Source organism: Mus caroli, chromosome 4, assembly GCF_900094665.2.
Source record: "Mus caroli chromosome 4, CAROLI_EIJ_v1.1, whole genome shotgun sequence".
Lineage (NCBI taxonomy): Eukaryota > Metazoa > Chordata > Mammalia > Rodentia > Muridae > Mus > Mus caroli.
The window spans coordinates 95,486,483-95,506,651 of record NC_034573.1 but is presented as its reverse complement, the minus strand read 5'-3'; the positions used below and the strand labels follow the sequence as shown (position 1 = coordinate 95,506,651).

Sequence of the window (20,169 nt, the reverse complement as noted above, 5' to 3'; positions counted from 1 at the left end):
CCACCAACAATGGAGGAGTGTTCCTCTTTCTCCACATCCTCGCCAGCATCTGCTGTCACCTGAGTTTTTGATCTTAGCCATTCTGACTGGTGTGATGATTTTGTTCTTTTAAAAAAATTACAATTTAAACTGAATTCTGATGTTTGTTTGTTTGTTTTTCCAGACAGGGTTTCTCTGTGTAGCCCTGGCTGTCCTGGATCTCACTCTGTAGATCAGGCTGGCCTCAAACTCAGAAATCTGCCTGCCTCTGCCTCCTGAGTGCTGGGATTAAAGGCTTGCACCACCACGCCCGGCTCTGACTTGCTTTTGAAATGGCCAAATGTTAGGAAGTATAAGTAACTGAGAAATTTCAGTAAATAAACAAAGAAGGCTAAAAGGCTGCTTTGTCCTATGTAAGTTGCTTTTGGGAATGAGAAGAAAGGGCAAGGTTTTTGAACAAAACTTTCTATAGTCAACCCCCCTGCCAGAAGAATGAGGAAGTCCTAGCTGGGCAGTGTGGCACAGGCCTACGACAGCAGTACTCAGAATGCAGAGTAAGGAGGACTGCCTCAAGATCAGGGCCAGCCTCCTCTACAGAGCAAAGTTCCAGAAAACAAAACAAACAGAATGATCCAGTCTTGTAGTCTGCCCAACACCGAAGACTCTGAAGAGCACAGTGTGGCCTCACATGGGAATCTAATAAAGCAGCTCACAGAAGCTGAGGCCATGGTGACCACGAGGGTAGAGAAGACATGGGGAGATGAGTCAGGGTGCAACATCTCAGAGAGGTGAGAGAAGGGAGTTCTGAGAGCCACTGTGCAGTCAACACGAGCACGAGTAGCAGTGCACACTTGAAGCTGTCAAGAGTGAGGACACAGGCTGCCACCCTCCAAAACCATAAGACAATGGATCTGCTTGTTAGCTCGACCTGACCACGCCACGGTGTGTACAAACATCACACATCATGTTGTAGGCCATAAGCAATATTTCCAAAGGTTAAAAGGAATGGGCAGTGAGCACACATGTATTTTTTTAAGGCACTGGCTGCTTTTATTTCTAGTAACAACTAAATATGAACCAACTGCTAGGATGCACTGTGATTTTTCAACATGCTACACATCAAGTAAAAGAGAAATTATTTATCCATAAAATATAAATGATAACTAAGTGAAAGAAAAAAGGGGAAATGCCAGAGGGCTTCTTGATTAGATTAAAAGCCTCTGCTGAAAACAGAAAGCAAAATATTGGTGCAGGGGCGGGCTGGAGGGTCACCTCCACTTTAAACATGTCAGTACCCTTTCTTGCCTTATCCTTCCAAGCAAGTTTTTTCTAATGGTCCACTCATTTCAGCCCCAAGTGTTTTTAAGGGTTTAGACAATGTTACTGTCAGGCTTTCTGGTTTCATATGATTCAGAGGCCGATTCAATTACAGCAGCTGCTGTTCACTTCCTCAACATTCTCCATGCCAGACAGAATGAGATTTAGTAAGGTGAACAGTGTATGTTTTTACACATGGCCAACAATGACATTTCATGGTAATTCCTAACACTTACATTCTGTGCTCATGAGATGTACAATATTAATGATTTATTCATTTGTTTTATCCAATTACAAATGCATAAGAATGATTTACACATGAGTTCAACTTCCCAGCTGCCTGAAAGTTTAAAGGATTAAAAACAAAATGAGGTTAAAATTAATGCATTTACAGCCTGCTACCAAGTGACTCTCATGCCTAGAGATGGAATGTTGTTTACAATTAAAATACTTAGAAACAAATTCCATTCAAATTATGATTATAATTATATAACCTTGCACAACAATTCCAGATTCAATGTTCCCAGCTCTGCTGTCATTGCCCACCCCTAGCGCCCTCACGAAGAGCAACAGCAGGGAGAAAGAAAGTCAGTGAGAACACAGAAAAAAAATAATCTGAAGGCTTTTGATTTCAAAATAAACCTTTCAACAAAATTTGTTATTCACAGTAATTCATATTTTATAAAATACTTAAATAAGGTATTTCTTTCAAGGACAAATTATGATGTACATAAACTCAAAGTCTAAACAGCATAACTGTTAATTCTGAAACCCACGCTATGAAACATCAACAGGTTGGCACAACATCTGTTCTTCAGTTTTTCACTCAAGTTGTTATGGTAACCAAAATATGTGGAGTATGTTTCCTAAATCTAACTGATTATTTCAAGTAAATAAAATTATATCATATCAGCTTATCAACAACAAATAATATTATTACTACAAACCTATATTTATCATTTTCAAATACTAGTGGATCACACGATTATATTTACGCATGTTGCTTTTTCCCAGAATTCACATTATAAAAATTAGTAAGGGTATTTTTTTTCTAATTTGGGGGTTCTATCTTTATTTTAAAATAAAATAAGAAGCCATCATGGTAACACACGCCTTTGATCCCAGTACTTGGGAAGCAAAAGGGGGAAAGCAGATCTCTGAGTCTGAGGCCAGCCTGGTCTACAGAGTGAGTTCCAAGACTGCCAGGACTAAATAGTTAGGGACCCTGTCTTAACAAAAACAACAACAACAACAAAACAACAAAATAAAAAACAAGGAAGGAAGCAGCTCATTCTCTGAACAATATACTATACCAAAGTCCTCCAAAATAAAGTGAGTGTTCAAGTCAGAACACACCCCCAGTCTCTGCTCAGAACCCTCCATCAGAATCTCATCCCTGAGCAAAAACAGAGTGCTCACTGGGACCACTCTCTCTAGGCATCCTATTTTAGTTTCTTTTTTTAAACTCTGTGTGTGTGTGTGTGTGTGTGTGTGTGTGTGTTTGTGTGTGTGTGTGTACCTGTGTTCATATGTTTGTGAATGCAGACAGAGGCACTGCCTAGAGGTCAGAGGGCATTTTCAGTTGTTGGTTAGCACCATTTTTCAAAAAGAAAGTGAACAATTTCTTGTTCAAAAAGAAAGTGAACAATTTCTTGTTCAAAAAGAAAGTGAACAATTTCTTGTTTACTACTGTGTACACCAGGCTACCTGACCTGAGTTTCTGCAATTCTCCTGTCTCCACCTCCAATGTCGCTGTAGGAATGCTGGGATTAGAGACCATGCCCAGTTTTACATAGGTTCTGGAGCTCCAAACTCACAACCCACTGAACTATCTCCCAAGCCTAGCTATTCCAGTTTCAACTGCTTTCCCAACAGTCCTCCCATCTTTGCTCACACTGTATACCCAAGAATGAATTGTTTGAGCCTTAACCCCCAACATACCCAAATTTAGGGACAGAGTCTACAAGAAGGTAATTAAGGATAAACTGGGTCCTAAATATGGGGTCCTTATCCAACAGGACTAGTGACTTAACAAAGACAGACTCGAGAGAGCCTCCCCTATTCTATCTCCCTTCCTGTCCACCTCCTTCACTGGAGAATAAGTTTGATGAAGATGTGGATCTCTCTGAAGTTGCCACCACAAAACCTACAACATAGTAATTGATTCAGCATCTGTTGAATGTATACACATTTAAATATCTTTAATATTGATAAGCTATAGTAAGAAATATATTTTATAGTGGCATTCAGAGAGTCTGATAAAATACTTATAACCCTTAGCACATAAAATTAAAAATTAAAGACACCAATATTTATGTTCCTGTAATAGAGCCATGAAGTCTTTCTTTCTTGGTCTTTTCCCTATACATCTGATCCACAGCAGGCTCTGTCCTCCATACAATTAACTTTATCCTCCTATGTAGGATAAAGTCGCCCTTCCCCTGATTCTCTCCTCTGTTCCTAGGTGAACTTGTCAGTTTCATCAATTGACCTCTGGAGAGCAAACTCGGAAAGCCCTGTGTCTGCTAAAGCCAGTTTGAACTCTAGACCTCAGAAATGAACAGGGTGTCCGACTACCCACATGTTGGGGGAGAGAAGCCATTAGTAAAATTCAACCTTGGACTCATTTGAGAAATAAAAACATCCCAAGTAAATGCTCGTATTAAGAATGTAGACTTTTGTGGCATGTAGACGTACATCTTACATCCATGGCTGCTTTCTTCCACTACAGAAATCAGGCCTAGGAGAACAGCAGCACGCTCCAGTCTTTGCGATGGTGTTCTAATTAACAGCATACCCTTGTACTAACTATCATGCTCACGTCTACCACTGAATTAGTCCCAAAGTTGTAGTAGAGTTTTATTGCTCTCAAATTGAATTTAATCACTTGGGGGGGAAATATAAGAAATTTACCTGCAGTTTTCAAATTAAATTTCTGAACTGGGATGGTTTATTTTTAGAAAGAAAAAAAAAAACTGCCCTGTTTTCCTTCCTCACTGGATCCCAAATAACATTTGCTTCTCCAGCCAGGTTCCCATGCTCTCTAATCAGCTCGTGACAACTTCACAGACCTCCCTAAAGCACTTGGTTTTAACCTGTCTGGAGATCCTCAGTGACTTGGTGAAAAGACAGCTACGGAATTTAGGGTAGGCCTCAAATCACAGCTGGCTAGTAGAATGTGTTATCTAGTTTAAACAAGCCGCATCATTTAGAATTGCACAGAATTAAAATAAAAAGAACTTCTGTGCATCATGACTTTAGAGACAAGCCACGGCCTCTCTGGGGCATCTAATATCTGAGATCCTTGCTGGCCCTCAGTAGAATCTATTACTGGTGACGTATATGCACTGCCCTGTTTAGGTGAATAATGACTACAGATAGTATCAGGTATACGGTGCTACTATTTTTGCTAGCTATACTTTTCCTTCATGTTAAGCATCTAAGTAAGATCTGAGTCAGATAAAAGGTAATGAAGTAAAGTCTGTGCCTTTCAGACTCCACGTTAAAATCCACATCAATTTGATATTCTTTTAAAATGAGGCCTTTGAGGAGTGATCAGGTCATGAAAGTTGACCCATCATCAATGAGATTAATGCCTTACTAAAAGATGCTCTTATCATAAGTCCTAGCATAGTGGTCCATGCATGTAGTCCAACACTGGGGAAACTGAGGTGGGAAGATCTCAAGTTCAAGACCACCTTCAGCTCCACGGTGAGACCCTGACTTAAAACACAACATTAAATAAAGAATGGATAGATGGATGCACGGATACATGGACAAACTGACTCCAGACCTCACTTCCTAATTCACCATGTAAGGTTACACTGGAGACAGCCATCTATAAACTGGAAAGTGGGTCCTTACAAGATACCAAGTTTGATCTAACATTTCCCTGTTTCTAAATTTAGAAACAAATTCCCACAGTTTCTAAGCCACTCAGAGATGGAAATGAAGATCAGTTGGTAGAGCTCCTGACCAACATACACAAAGCCTGAGCTGTATCCCCAGCACTGTACAAAACCAGGTATAATAGTACAGGGCTACACTCTCAACTCTCAAGAGTTTGAGGTCAGCCTCAGTTACACAAAAGTTTGCAGACAGCTCAGGCTCATAAAGACTGTCTCAGACAAATCAACAACAACAGCAACAACAACAAACTAACAAGAGGTCGACATGGGGGAGCACATTTTTAATCCCAGAACTTGAGAGACAAAGGCAGAAGCAGAAGTATCTCTGTGGATTCTTGGCCAGGCTTGTCTACATAGTAAATTCCAAGCTAGCCAAGACTTTGCAGTATGACTTTGGCTAAAAAAAACAAACAAACAAAAAAACCCAAACAAACAAAAAACCAAAGAGTTAATACCCATTTATTCCAAAACCAAAAGTTAAGGGAAGATCAAATAAGACCAAATTATGATCAATATATTGAAAAAATGCCCAAAGTTGTCTTCTTTACCCTTTTTGCTTATTTTTTTGCTTTGAGGCAGGGTCTCATGGCTCATGAGGTCTCATGACCTCAAACTCACTATGGAGCTAGGAATGTCCTTGAACTCTTGGTTTTCCTGTCCCCACCTCCCAAGCACTGGTATTATGGGTGTGCATCACCACACCCAGTTTGCAAAGTATTAGAGGTACAATACAGGGTTTCCTGTATGCTAGGCAAGCCCTCACCAACTGAACCACATCTCCAGGCCTTCTCAAGTTTTAAGACATTACCAAGTTAGTTACAGCTCAAAGTCAGACACGAGAGTAGACCTTACACTGAGGAAATTCAGCTGTACATAGCAATTTATTCCCCAAGACTTGTGGGTAAATAGGACTTCCCTTTTCAATACAACTCTGTGAAACCAATAGTTGATAATTATGGTAACCAAAATAATTGCATACTGAAATTCACTTTTTCTATACCAAAGAAGTAACAGCATGAGTGGGGTTGGCTCACCTGTGGTATGAGTCTATCCAGGTACTCAGCTCGGTTCCCATGAGATGGATGTGTGGACAGCCACTCTGGCAACTTGGGGTGGCCATGAAGACTCTCTGAGAACTCCATCTGCTGCCAAAACACCGAACTAGCTCTCACATCGGCACATGCCTAAACACAGAGTTAATAAAACACACAACGAGTTTAGGTACTTCAACTTTAAAAAAAAAATGAACTCAGCCACGTATTCAAAGGGCTAAGGAGGGAGATCAAAGGGAGGAGGAGGTGGGGGAGAAAGGAGAGGAAGGGAGAGGGAGGAAGAGGGAGAGAAGAAGGAACGAAAGTTTACTTTTGTGTCACTACACATTTCAAAATTATTCTATCACCATTGTAACAAAAGAGAAATATATGTTTACTACTTAAAAGAATAAAACCTCAAGCTGGGAATTAAACTCAGCAGTGGAGTAACATGCCTAGAGCACTAGGCTCTGGCTTTGATCCCAGGACTGCAAAACAGAACGAGGAGAAAAGTGGAACTCAAACAATATTGCACTGCAGCAACGCAAGCCCACCGCCCTGACCTCCACCCTGTTTTCAATAAGCCAACTGACATTAAAAACGTGTATTAAGGAGGAAATATCCCATATAAATTAATGTTTCTATTAAAAATAATCTGTTATTAAACTTCACTATAGAAATTTTATACAGAATGATACAATTAGGAAACATTTAATAAAGGTGAAGAAAATACTTAATGTGTATCAAGCTGTCTAATTTTCTCAACTACATGCATGAGAAAAAATACATTTAGTCCATTCAAAACAAACTATTTTTAAACTCTATTTTTAACTCTTAAGTCACGTAAGTCAACAGAGCACTGTGGAAGGCTTCCTCAGAACTGTTCACAGTAGTCGTCCTGGATGTCTAACTCCGGGGCCTGAGGTGGGGAGGAAGTAAAGGTTTAATTCTGAGCTATATTAAAGTGTTTCTAAGAATTCTCTCTACATCCTCCATCAGAGGACTTAGAGGATTCTCTAGAACTCTGTTCAATTTTCGTCACATCTTAATTTACTCTTTTTATAAATACTAGGAAACAAGTGTTTACATTTTGTATTTTACTTTTAAATAAATTAAGGACAAAATTCTATTAGACTGGCCAAAGTGTGGCTACAAAAAGCCTTACATTGTGTGACTGTGATACCTAAAAAGCAAGAGGATGCCACATGCTGTGCTGCTAGTGTCCTGTCAATCTGACATGGCTAGAGCCACTGGGAGCCACCTCAAGTGAGAAAATGTCCCCTTAATGACTAATATGGGAGGGTCCAGCCCATAATGGGAAGGGCCACCCCATGGGCTGGTGGTTCTATAAGGAAGCAGACTGAGCAAGCCATGGGAAGCAAGTCAGTAAGCAGCACCCCTCCATGGCCCCGACATCAGCTCCAGGTTCCTGCCCTGTTTGAGTTCCCTTCCTGACTTCCCTCAGTGAAGGAAGTATAGAATGAAGTAAACCCTTTCTTTCCCTGGTTGCTTTTGGCAATGATGTTTTAACACAGCAATAGAAACCTAACAAAGATTTATGGTCAAGAGCCAGTCAACATCTATGCTGCCTCCCTGCTCATAAAACACTAAGAAGACATTTTTCAAGGTTAGGAAGTAAAGAGAAAAAAATGATCTGAAATTCAATTTCAATTCAATGTTCAAATCAGTGTAATTCTTTAAGCACTTTAAGTGCACCTCAGGCAGAGCTGGACGAGTATCTTAGAGCATGAAGTGCTAGCCATGAAGGCCTCACTTCCCAGTGGAGCAGCAGCACCTTTAACCCCAGCACTGCCCCAGTGAGACTGCAGACAGGAAAATCACCTGTGCTGGTCAGCTAGGCCGGAGCAGGCAGCACTGCAGCAGAAACAAGATAAAGACCTAACTCCTGAAAGTTCCCTTAGATGGCCACATTAACGTGGTGACACACGTGTGTCTGTGTGCGAGCGTGCCCCGACATGAATGCGTATACACACAAAAATCAATTTTAAAATGTTTAAAGACCCAAAGTGTTATCCTAATAAGTGGATATCAACATTCACTTTTATATCTGCTAAAAACCAAAAACATACTTTGGGGGGGGGGGGAGTACCTTGCAAATGTTAACAAAAAGACAAGTAAAATATTTACCTACTCAATCTAAGAAACACAGTTGAAGACAATATTTAAAACATTTGATATGTAGAAATAGAGAAAAAATTATCCCAGTAGATAGCAAAAGTATTTCAAGCTAAAAACAGTTTCATCACCCCCCTGTGTTTGTCACTAGCTGACCCTCAGAGTACATCAAAGAATACAGTAGAAGCCAGGAGGGTGCTTCTCGGAAGCACAGACATCGACAGAGAGGTGCAAGTCTAACCACAACTAAGAGAGGCACTGGGCTGGGATGTAGCTCAGCCAGAAGAGAGCTGCAGGCCTGCCTGGGGTCCGCAACAGCTCATAACCTAGACACAATGGCCATCCCTGCCACCCTACATCATGGGAAGCTGACACAGGACAGTCAGAAGCTCAAGGTCACCCTTAGGTACACACTGAGTTTGAGGCTAGCCTGAGCTACATGAGACCCAACGTTAAACAAAGAAAAAAGAAAGAGAAATGAACAAACAAAGAAAGAAACTTTGAAAAGAAACTTGATAGGCTACAATAATGGACCCCAAATAAATGAAGATCTACAAAATGATTCACAATTGAATTTCAGATACACTATTAAATAAGTTCAGTAAACTATAAAAAATAAAAAATAAAAGTGAAATCAAGCTAACAATTAAAAACAAAAAAAAAACAAGTCTAGCAAACAAAGATATAAAAAGAAAAGAAAATTGGAAATTAAAAATACAATGACTAAACTAGAAAACTCAATAACAATCTTCGATGGTTACTCTACTGGGACAAAGAGAGTAAGCTGCAAGACAGAACATTCAAAACTCTCCACAGGATCAAAAAGGATGAGAGAGGACCCCTGTGTGAGCCATGGGCCATCACCAAGAGGGCACACACACAAGCACATTATGGCAGTTGTAGGAAGACGAAGAAGGACTAGAAAGAGAATTGAAGGAAATGATGCTGGAAACTTCCAGATGTCATCACTCAAGAACAGGAAGTACAGCTGTCACCAGTCAAATTCAACTCAAAGAGATCATACAAATGTAAAAGGCTATTTCAACACTGCCTATCAGAAGATTTCTCAGCAGAAACCCAGGAGAGAGAGAGAGAGAGATGAAAATGCATTCAAATGATAAAGGAAATAATTGCCAACCAAAAGGCTTTTTTCCTGCAATGCTGTCTTTCATAAATGAGGAAGAAATGAAAACTTTCTGAGACAAACAAAAGGTATGGAACGACTGGGATATGGTGGCATGCAACTAAAATGCTGCATATGAGGTAGGAAGAGGGAGACCACACAGTAAGACACTGTCTCAGAGGCAAAAGGAGTTCACAACTATCAGCCTCGCCTTACAGGAATTGTAAAGGAAATTATTGAGACTGAAATACAAATTCCAATATAGCTATTAAGTAATAATGTGAAACAAAGTCAAAAATGAGTGTTATCCATAAGACAAAGCCACAGCAACAGCAGGATAAACACTGAGGAACCTGGCTAAGAAAAACAAACTGGGCATGGGACAAGCAGCCCAATTCAACTAACATGGGGCATCTACAATAGGGAAACTCACACAGGGCAGGACTGTGAGAGGGATGCAGCAGGAGGTGGAGAGCAGCCACTGTTCACTGGAAAGTAGGTTCTAGATATGTGCTCTATGACACTGTTCCCAGAAGTCATTCTCTACTACACATTTAAATGTATAAGTGAACACATCTTATGTTATTTTTACCACAAAAAAAGGGGGAAGGGAGCAGCAAGAAGGCCCAGTGGCTGATAGCAGTTGCCACCAAGCCTGATGAAGTAAATTTAATCCCCAGAGGTTGTGTGGTAGAAGAGAGCCATCCACATGTACACCGTGGAGCACACATGCACAAACAGGTACATAAGTAAAGGCACAAGCAGCTACATAAACAAACAAGCAAGCAAGCAAAACAATACCTAATGGGCTAGAGATGGTTTGGTGGTTACAAGCACCTGTTGCTTTACAAGGAGGTCTCAGGCTCGACTCCCACCACCAAAAAGGTGATTCACAACTGCCTGCAATTCTAGTTCCAGGGAATCCAATGCCCTCCTCTGGACACTGCGGGCATTGCACAGACATGATGCATAGAAAACATACAGGCAAAAGTTACATATATAAAATAAAAATAATAAAATCTTTTTTGAAAAAGACAGGATCTCTCTACATATCCTGGCTGACATGGAACTTGCTCATACACCAGACTGGGGTTAGACTTACAGAGCTCTGCCTGTCTCTGGCCCCAAGTGCTGAGCTTAAAAGTGTGTACCATCATACTTGGCATAAAATCTTTTTTTTTTTAATTACTATCTAATAGAAAAAAATCCATTTACCAAGTTTGTGGGAGTACATGAAGAAAAGATAAGGCTCTTTCTACACTACCTTTCCTTATTCAAGTAGAGCCAGTGATGATCACAAGTCTCAGGTCACATAAGGGCAAATGTTGGTGGGAAATGTGTTCTACAATACTGCAGAGTTAGAGGAATGTCGAGACCACAGGGTCTACAACCAGTAAGACATGTGCTTGAAATCCTGTCTACTTATTTAATTAATAATGAACTATAAGTAGACTACAAGCATTAGCTATGTATTCAGTCTTCATAACAACTCTAGGTGATGAGTGATGCTATTTTACATCAGTTTACAGAGCAGATGAGGAGAGTGAGGGACTGAGTCACAATCTGAACTCCAACAGTCAGGTGCCAGTTAGTGCCCTGGACCTACAATTCAGTCTCTGAGACCACCAGATTCACCCTCTGAAACTTAATGTGCAGATAGATCATCAGAATGAAAAGCAGCCAGTCTAGAACCCAGAACACGTGTTTCTGTCCTTCTTTCCCAGAGTAGCCAGGAGCCTATGATAATTATAAGATGCTATGTCTGGTCATAAGAGATAGTGTTATAAATTCATAAATAACAAAGTATCTAGTTAAATCCAGAGTATAATAACAATATGCATGAATATGTAGTAAAAGACACTAATTGATAATGAATCTCTTTTATTTGATTATAAACTCAACAGGATATGATATACATAAGGCATACAGTACTATAAGAACCATCCTTAAAATCTGTACATTTCCCAACACCGACACACCAGAGAAAGACCAAGCTGACTCTACATCTATCTCACCTATGACCAAAATGCTCACTACCAAGTACAAACTGAAAGGGGCTCTGAACTCTTAGCCATCACCCCTTCAAAAGGAAAAGCCTGAGATTAGCAGTTGAGTCTTTTTTGAAGGTCAGTAGCATTGTGCATCTGAACCAGATGTTCTAGCATCCTCTCTGTATCCCACACAGACGTGTCAGAGGCAAGTCAATAACCTGACAGTATTACAAAGGACTGTTACAGAATGGCCAACAGCTGGGAAAATATGCTAAGAATGGTATGATATTTAAAGAGAACAGAACATGTATAAGAACAGGCATCCTTTAGAGGGGGTGCTATGGAAGACAAAAATTGCTTCCAGCAGCTTGGAAGAAAGAAGGTCTGCATCCCACAGGAATGCACCTCCTCTCGGAGCAGAGAGAAACCCACCATCAGTGAGAGATGACCATGTCATTTAACTTCTCTTTTGTCGAGTTTCATTTGTAAAACCAAGAACGTAACCGTGCCTGTACCTCAAGGCTGAAATGAAAAGTACAAGAATTACTACATGTAACCCACTTAGGACAGGACCCACACATGAATATTACTGAGACCAACTGTAAACAGCATGGCCAGCGTCACCTGAGAAGTCCTTCTCCGAGCATGGGCTCAGGTGTCCCCATCCTGAAGGCATGCCTGCACTGTCCTCAGCATCTCCCGGAAGCAAGCTCCCTTCATCTGCACACACAGGCTCAGCCTGTCCCAGTGTATCTCCTGTCTACAGTCACTCTTCTTCTGTAAGTCACTTGTCCTTTACAAGTTTTTCCAGTCAATAATTTAAAACTGCTCTTCTCTGATCAAACGTGATATAAATACTTGTAGCTGAGTCATTCTCAGGATTTGTCAATAGAAAATGTTACTTATCAGTAACACCTAGTGTGTGCCAACACAGAGGAGAAATGGATTGGTATTTCATGGTTCAGTAACTGCAAGTCCTTGCCTAGGTCTTCTGTATCTTCCGACTGCCACTGTGCCGGTTCACCAGTCAGTCCCGATGGTAAAGTCCTAGATGAATTTTACACACGCTTCTTTTCTGTCTCTTGTAGTCTTATTGAGTCATAAGACTCAGTACTCAATGCAAATCCAACAACGAATAGTCAAGTTAATCCTCATTCTCTGGGGAGAATAGATTCAAAACAAGATTTGGGCACAACGTGTGTGTTGTGGAAGTTACTATATAACATGTCTATGGAACAAGACTTTTCTTTGTTTGCTGTGATTCACTCTTAAATGACTAATCTAAGAACCTAGGCACTCATCCAAGTACAGCACAAAGACGTTCACTGTGATGAAGACTCAGTACTAACCTGGAAGACAAGGGTCAGGAGTCTTGCTACTAACCAAATATGCTATTAGGTAAATCACATCGCCACTTTGGACTCTAGTTTCCCTGCCTGTAAAAGGAGAAGTTGAGTTAAATTAGCTCCAGTTTTCCTCCCTGGGCCCAACGCTTATGGTTCTATAACCTACTGGGTTTTCTTTGTTTTTTTGTTTTTCTTTTTTGCTTTTGTTTTTTTTTTTTTGTTTTTTGTTTTTTTTGGTCACCTTCCTCATCTGTGAATGTGAGTAGAGGAACTCAATTGGATTTTTTTTTCCTTTTTTTTTAAATATTTTTATTAGGTATTTTCCTCATTTACATTTCCAATACTATCCCCAAAGTCCCCCATACCCTCCCCCCAACTCCCCTACCCACCTATTCCCACTTTTTGGCCCTGGCGTTCCCCTGTACTGGGGCATATAAAGTTTGCAAGTCCAATGGGCCTCTCTTTCCAGAGATGGCCGACTAGGCCATCTTTTGATGCATATGCAGCTAGAGCCAAGAGCTCCAGGGTACTGGTTAGTTCATAATGTTGTTCCACCTATAGGGTTGCAGATCCCTTTAGCTCCTTGGGTACTTTCTCTAGCTCCTCCATTGGGGGCCCTGTGATCCATCCAATAGCTGACTGTGAGCATACAGGAGTCTTAAACGTTTGGGTTCTTATTTCTGTGATAAAGGGGATTGTGCTGTTACCCACTTTCCTCACTAGATGGTGCTATGAGCACAGTTATCTCAGGTCACTAGCAGAAAACAGCAATGCTTCCAGAAGGATCTTTAGCAATTCTGGGGCTGGACAATCTCTCCCAGGGAGGGCTCTCAAACCACTCTTGTGTATTTATCATCCTTACCTCCCACCCACTAAACAAATAACACATCCACACCTCCCCAGTCTCCGTAATAATCAAAAGCAATCACACATAATGCCCTCCAAGGAGCCTGCCCCCAATTTAGAAGCATTAAAAGAAAATTAGCTTTCTCTTTTTAGATTTCAATACGGATACTCAGAAATGAATATAGATGGTTTGGTTGCTTGTGAAATTAAAAAATACAGTCATTTCTACAAATGACTGCCAAGTGTCAAAATTTCCTCACAATGACAAATGAATATACATATCAAAAAAAATCAAACAGTCAAATATCCTTTGCCCAGCTGATTTGAACTGTTTATTCTATGCTCAGTCCACAGTAGACTTACAAGTTAATCACTAATTCTAAATTAAGCATTCTGATCATTTTCATAATGATAACTCACAGCTCTCCCAAATAAAAACGTAAGCATATAAAACTGACATCTTCACAGCAACAGCAGAGCCGAGGCACAAAGAATCTTAAGGAGACAGAGCCTGTTTGAAGAAATGCTTACATGTTACTTATGGAATTTTCTATATTCTGTTTGCTCCTTGGCCTCAGATCTGTGAGCAACAGATCTACCTCACAGAAAGGTCCCCTTAACCACACTCACAAGTTCCATGCAGAATTGTAATGGCAACTTAGAGCAGCCAGGCCGACTATGTAAGGTGTGGGTGTCTGTCCCTGGGTCAGCACATTTGCTCTCTCACAGGTGGGTAACAAAGGAAGCTAAGCTACAAATCATAACTATAGACAAATCTAAGCATAGTCTGGCACTCTGATGGGAACTGCAGGCCAGGGTTGGGGAGTTAGCTCAACGCTAGAGAGTTTCTTGTCTCACAGCATGAGACACCTGAATCCACACATACACACAAGCATCTGATCAGTAAACGTCCAAAAGGTGCGGGGTACGGGGTACCCATCACAAACAGGAATCAAGCCCAAGACACCAAAGGGAACACTGCAAGCAGGAGCAGCATCATTCTCTTTTCAGACAGGACACAGAGGTGACCTGCCTGCCTGTGGTCTGTGGTCGCATGTAAGAAATCAGAGTTCCAAGATCTCTGTGACACCCTGCGTCTCCATCTGTGAGCTCAGTCAGGCTTAGTCCTTAAGACCACTAACAAAGTCTCTGCCTACCTTTTCCGTCCCAGAGATATCAATTCCAGAACAGGCCCTGTTTTCCTCACCTTTAAACAAACTATTTTCTGTACCAAATCTTCCCTGAGACCACCCCCAGCACCACACAGGCTAATTCCTACTTATCTCAAAGAGCTGTGTTTTAAATGAGTCTTTCTCGGTCCCTTTCCTGGGCTGTCATTCAAACATGGATACAAGATCTATCATTCTGCTGCATTCTTTCATGGGATGAACCTGCCTGTGTGTCTTTACCACAGTGCCCCAAACTTTGTTAAAATTCTTAGCCAGTTATATCTGTGTCCTACTGACATTGTGACTTCCAGTTACCTGGTAGACAGCAAGGCATACAACAAATACATATTCAGTTAATAAATGAAAACCATGTGATAAAGGAGGGCAACCATGTGGGACTGGGTAAGGCTGCTGTAACGGCAAACGAAAACAAAAGCCATCAGAATTAGAAGCCTGTCAGCCCAGATGCCCTGTAGAAGTCCAGAGGCCAATGCTGGCTTGACAGTCCTGCTTCATCATGTGTAGCTGGGTGGGGTGTGAAGTGAGAGGGAGTCAGAATGCAGTCAATGAAAGCTATAATAAAGTCGTAGCAGAAGTTCATTCTGGTAAAAGATGCTAACAGTGGACGTGGAAACACGCTGAGACATATTTTATACATGGAATTGCCAGGACTTGGTGAAAGATCAGATGCAAATCTTATATGAGCAAGAATGACAACCGATTGTGGGCATTTAAAACAGCAACTGAATACAAGATGGAACGTTTATCAGGAAAAAAAAAAGTATCAGAAATAGGTAGGTAGAACTCCAAGATTCAGTACTGAATACCTCCACCTGAGAGCCTTGTTGACTAGGGAAAGCAGACATTGGGACATGCCTGAGCAGAAGCCTAGGGCTCTAGGAACTCAAATTGCATTGACTGAACAAGAAATGTCCAAAGCACCATCACCCAGGTAGGGAAAACTGCTGATGCAGAAAAGCAAAAATAACTACTGTGCTCACAATCAAACAGCTAACCAGCAGAGCAGAGTCCCATATGTGGGTGGTCTAGCTCAGCTGCCATGCTGATGTCAGGACTCTCCACACCACCGGTGGCTAACAATAAACACAGGGGTAACAGCATAAAGTTCAGGGGCTGGAGAGACGGCTCAGCAGCTAAGAGCACTGACTGCTCTTCCAGAGGTCCTAAGTTCAATTCCCAGCAACCACATGGTGGCTCATAACCATCTGTAATGGGATCTGATGCCCTCTTCTGGTACACCTAAAGACAGAGACAGTATACTCACATACATATGATAAATAAATCTTTAAAAGAAAAAGTATAAAGTTCAGACTGTAGTCTAAGTGTGTTTAAACCCTGGTCTCCAGCTAGTGGTGCTGACTGGGAAGGTTAGGAAGTCTTTAGGGAGCAGAGTATCACTAAAAGAAGGAGGTCATTAGGTGTGCATGTTGAGGTTTTATAGCCTGGCCTCACTTCCTGTCCACTGTCTGCTTCCTGCCTGGGGACACAGTATGATCAACTGCCTCAGGTTCCTACCTCTGTGCTGGATTGTATCCACCATGACTGTATGCCCTTGAACCATGAGCCAAAAGCCCCGCAACTACTTCTCTCTTAGGTGGCTTCCTGCCAAGTACCTAATCACAGCAACAAAGAAAGAGACCACTGTAGGTCATAGCAGAATATATGTTTCCATAATGAGCCGGTAAAAATAAACAAATCTCTGTCCCATTGCTGTTTCAATCACAACTTTTACCATTGTATTTTTAACAAAGAAGCTAACACAACCTGCGTGGGCCTCACTTGCAAAGAGGAGCCAATGATGACAGCAGTAAGCACTTCACAGAGTCAGAGCAGGCAGCACACCTGAAGCACCAAGCGAAGTCCTGGCAGACAAGCAGTAACTGGAACTAGAGGTGCCATTATCTCAAAGGATGCTTTCACAGAATAAAAGCAGTATAAATACTATATTTGGAGCTTTCATACTGCTTCTCTTTTTGACAGGAAATAAATACTTGTACTTTAGAGATGGCATTTTTCATCCTGAGTGTTTCATAACAAAGACAGATTTAACATCTGTAGCAACATTTCTTTGTGCTTGACATAAACAGACCATATTATCACAACTGGAAGTCTCAACATGGCACAACACATTTAGTATGCTTTGGAAACTACAACCATGAAAGAGAAAGGAAGGAAAGAAATGAGGGAGGGAGGGAAAAACTCATGGAGTTTAAGGACCTATGAATACAATGTCTTCTCCAAAATTATTTATAATATTAGTAATTCCTAGAAATGATCTAAATGTTAATGATTAAGCATGGGGACAAGAGGGGCAGTAAAGACAGAGCAAAGGTGTTTGTTGGGGAGGAAGAATGACTAGCACTGAATCTAGAGACCTGGAACCTGGCTCAATGGGGGTAACTTTGCCCTTTGTTATAGCTGATTAGGAACCTGGCAATGGTGAACATTCCCAGCTGTGCATGCTCCATCCACGCTCCCCAAAGCACATCCTGTAGAAGCTTATGGAGGAAGCACTAGTGAGGTAACTAAGAAAAGGAGTTAGCTGCTGTCTACTCAGCATAGTGTTTGTCTGTAACCCATAAAGGTGAAGACTGAGGGGAAGAATCCAGACCGGGGAGACAGAGCCAAGGACAGCGCAGGCTCCCCACACCATCTGCACATTCTTAAAGAGAAATTTTAAAGAATGCAACCCCCAAACCAATGGAGAAGGTGCTAGGAGAGCAGAAGATAAAGCTTGGGCTGCTGTTCCTGAGAGAAGGTCTAGAGAACCGCAGTACACAGCATCAGGGACAGGGCTGGGGAGGGCCTGTCCTCGACAGCAGCAGCAGCACTCTGCAGGATAAAGGCACACAGGACAAAGTGAGTTTTGTGAGTTCAATGCACAATGGATACAGATGAGAATAAGATTAGTGAACTACAACAGAAAGCATTCATGTGACAAGCATAGAAACTAGAAAAACAAAAGGTAAGGGAGAAGGGCTGTGACACTCTAAGTAATCACGTACATTTCCAATCCCAGAAGAGAAAAACAATGGGGCAAATGCTTTATGTTAAAATGTAATCAATGAGAATATCAAAATGAAAATTACCCAGCCACAATCAGAACAGTAAATACAAAGAAAACAGTAAGTAGAGAGTTTACATCAAACAACAGAAAAGACAAAAATGCAAGCTTAGCAATCGTGACTAAAGGCCGGCAGGGTGGCATCTCAAAGAGGACAGTTAAATTATAAAGTACCCAAAGGCCATCATCGACCCACGGAGAGAAACACCTGTGTCCCACAGAAATACTCTTCAAAAGCGTGTCAGCTTTCAGAAATGGAAAAGGAAGTGTGGTCACACGGATCTTACAACAGAGAACAACGTTAAAATCTTGATTAGGAGTAGCTATTACTTAACAATTATAGGAAACTATTATAAATTAGCCAGAAGCCAGAAGAGAATGTAACACTGAAAACTGTAGAAGAACGAAGATTAACCATTCCTAAGGTATCTCTCCCTGCTTCTGGAGCAATGGCCATGCTGGGTTCACAGATGGAAGACAGAAAGCTAATGGAGAAATGCTTACAGTCAAGAGAGCAGGACTGACAGGCTGCCTCACAGCCCACACTGGCATCTAGCAGGAAGAGGAGAAACAGGAAGCTGGTAAGGCTGTGGGGCTGAAGAAGATCAGCAAATGATAAATCTAGTTTTTAAACAGACTCCTTTATGGGGATGATATTTCTGAAAAACTGTTTAGAGTCCACTGATCTTTAAGCTCTTGCTACGCTTCGGATTAGAGCTAATTTGAAAACTTGGCTTTGATTTTTTTTTCCACATTCCCTAATTCCCCTTTATGACCCTTTGTGCCCCTGGTGCAGAACAATGTATGGATGCATAAGATCAGTGGCTAGACCTAAGACTATTTAATACCAGGAAACAGTGAGGTGTTAGAAGCAATACCCTACTAAAGAAAACTGTTGAGACAGCATGTGCACATAGATTGCTAAAATCTGACTGTGGCTTGAGTCAACAGAACCAGAAAAACAATCTATCCCCTGCAACAGTCATGTAAAATACCAAGACAAAGGTTCCTCCTTCCAGTTGGTCCAGCTCGGCCATCTGGCCAAGGGATTGCCCCTAAGAAGGTAGCTCACTTTGTTAACGAGATAAGCAGAATAATTGGTCCTTTAAGGAGAAATTGAACTTCTCCTTCCCAGGTCTCTTGTCCTCATCCAGTGCCTTCACAAATCTGCCTGCTTTTCCAATTTATTCAGAAGAGCATAATTTCTTTCTTCTATCTCTTTTCTAGGTATGCTTTCTAGCACTTTGGGCTTCTCCCATATTTGGGCTTCCTTACTCTTTCTCAGAAGACATAGGTTATTTCTTTGCTGTGGGTGAAATGAGCCAATTTAAGTCAGATTAGATTATATTAAAGGCAGGTTTATTGGGAAGCTGTTCTTGGGTGAGCTAGTTCACTAGACCAAGGCCAGAGAAGTCACCATGGGAAAAGGGGGTGGAGAGGGGAAGGGAGGGAGAGAGAAAGAGAGAACAAAAGAAAGGGGTGTGCATGCAGAGAGCAAAGAGGAGACAAGACAGAGAGGGAGAGACTAAAATGCCTAGCTTATATAGGGAAGAGCTCCTGAGGGAGAACAGCCCAGCCCCTAGGCTGCAAAGTTCAGGGTTGGGGGGCAGGGCATGCCAGGCAGGGACTGAGGGATGCTGGGAGAATCTGGAGGCCAGGTCTGCTTTGGTGTAAAATATACACCTCAGTCCCTTGTCTCAGGTCTGAAACCTAACAGGATGCACCCGTCCCCACCTCTGGCTGCTTGTCCACCATGTGTCTGACCTCTGTGGCTGCTTGTCCACCATGTGTCTGACCTCTGTGCCCAAGAGGCAGCACAGCTTTCTTTTCTTTCTCCACCCATCCCCCACCCCCACCCGAATCTGCTGTTTGCCTGCCCTAGGTTTTTGTTTTTGTTTTGTTGTTTTAAACTCTAATAAACTGTCCTTGAGCTTCTGACACCAGTGTCCTCTTTATCTTCTGGTGGCCATTAAGTGACCCCAAAATTTCATTAACACAAACAGAAAAGTGGCAAAAGTTCCTGTGACCATGGTCAGTAATATTTAAGAAACTCTAAGAGGCCTTTCTAGTTCCCAGCAAAGGTAAAAGTCAGGCCGCAAACAAGACAACCGATGGGTGAGTGGTAACATGGCTAGAGCACTGAGGGCCTTCATATCAAAAACACAAAACAAAACAAAACAAAACAAAACCCACATTACTAGAGACCAAAGCAAAACAAAACAAGAAGGAGGGAGGGAG

The 20,169-nt window shown here is 41.6% G+C and overlaps 1 protein-coding gene across 2 annotated transcripts in view; it reads right to left on the bottom strand.

Moving 5' to 3' along the window:
* Oma1 (OMA1 zinc metallopeptidase) overlaps positions 1-20,169 on the bottom strand; it is a 50,794-nt gene that overhangs the window by 6,329 nt on the left and 24,296 nt on the right. For both annotated transcript variants that reach the window (XM_021160442.2, XM_029476664.1), the window contains exon 8: positions 6,239-6,388. In XM_021160442.2, coding sequence (XP_021016101.1) covers positions 6,239-6,388 — 150 coding nt within the window. The remainder of the gene's footprint in view (positions 1-6,238; positions 6,389-20,169) is intronic.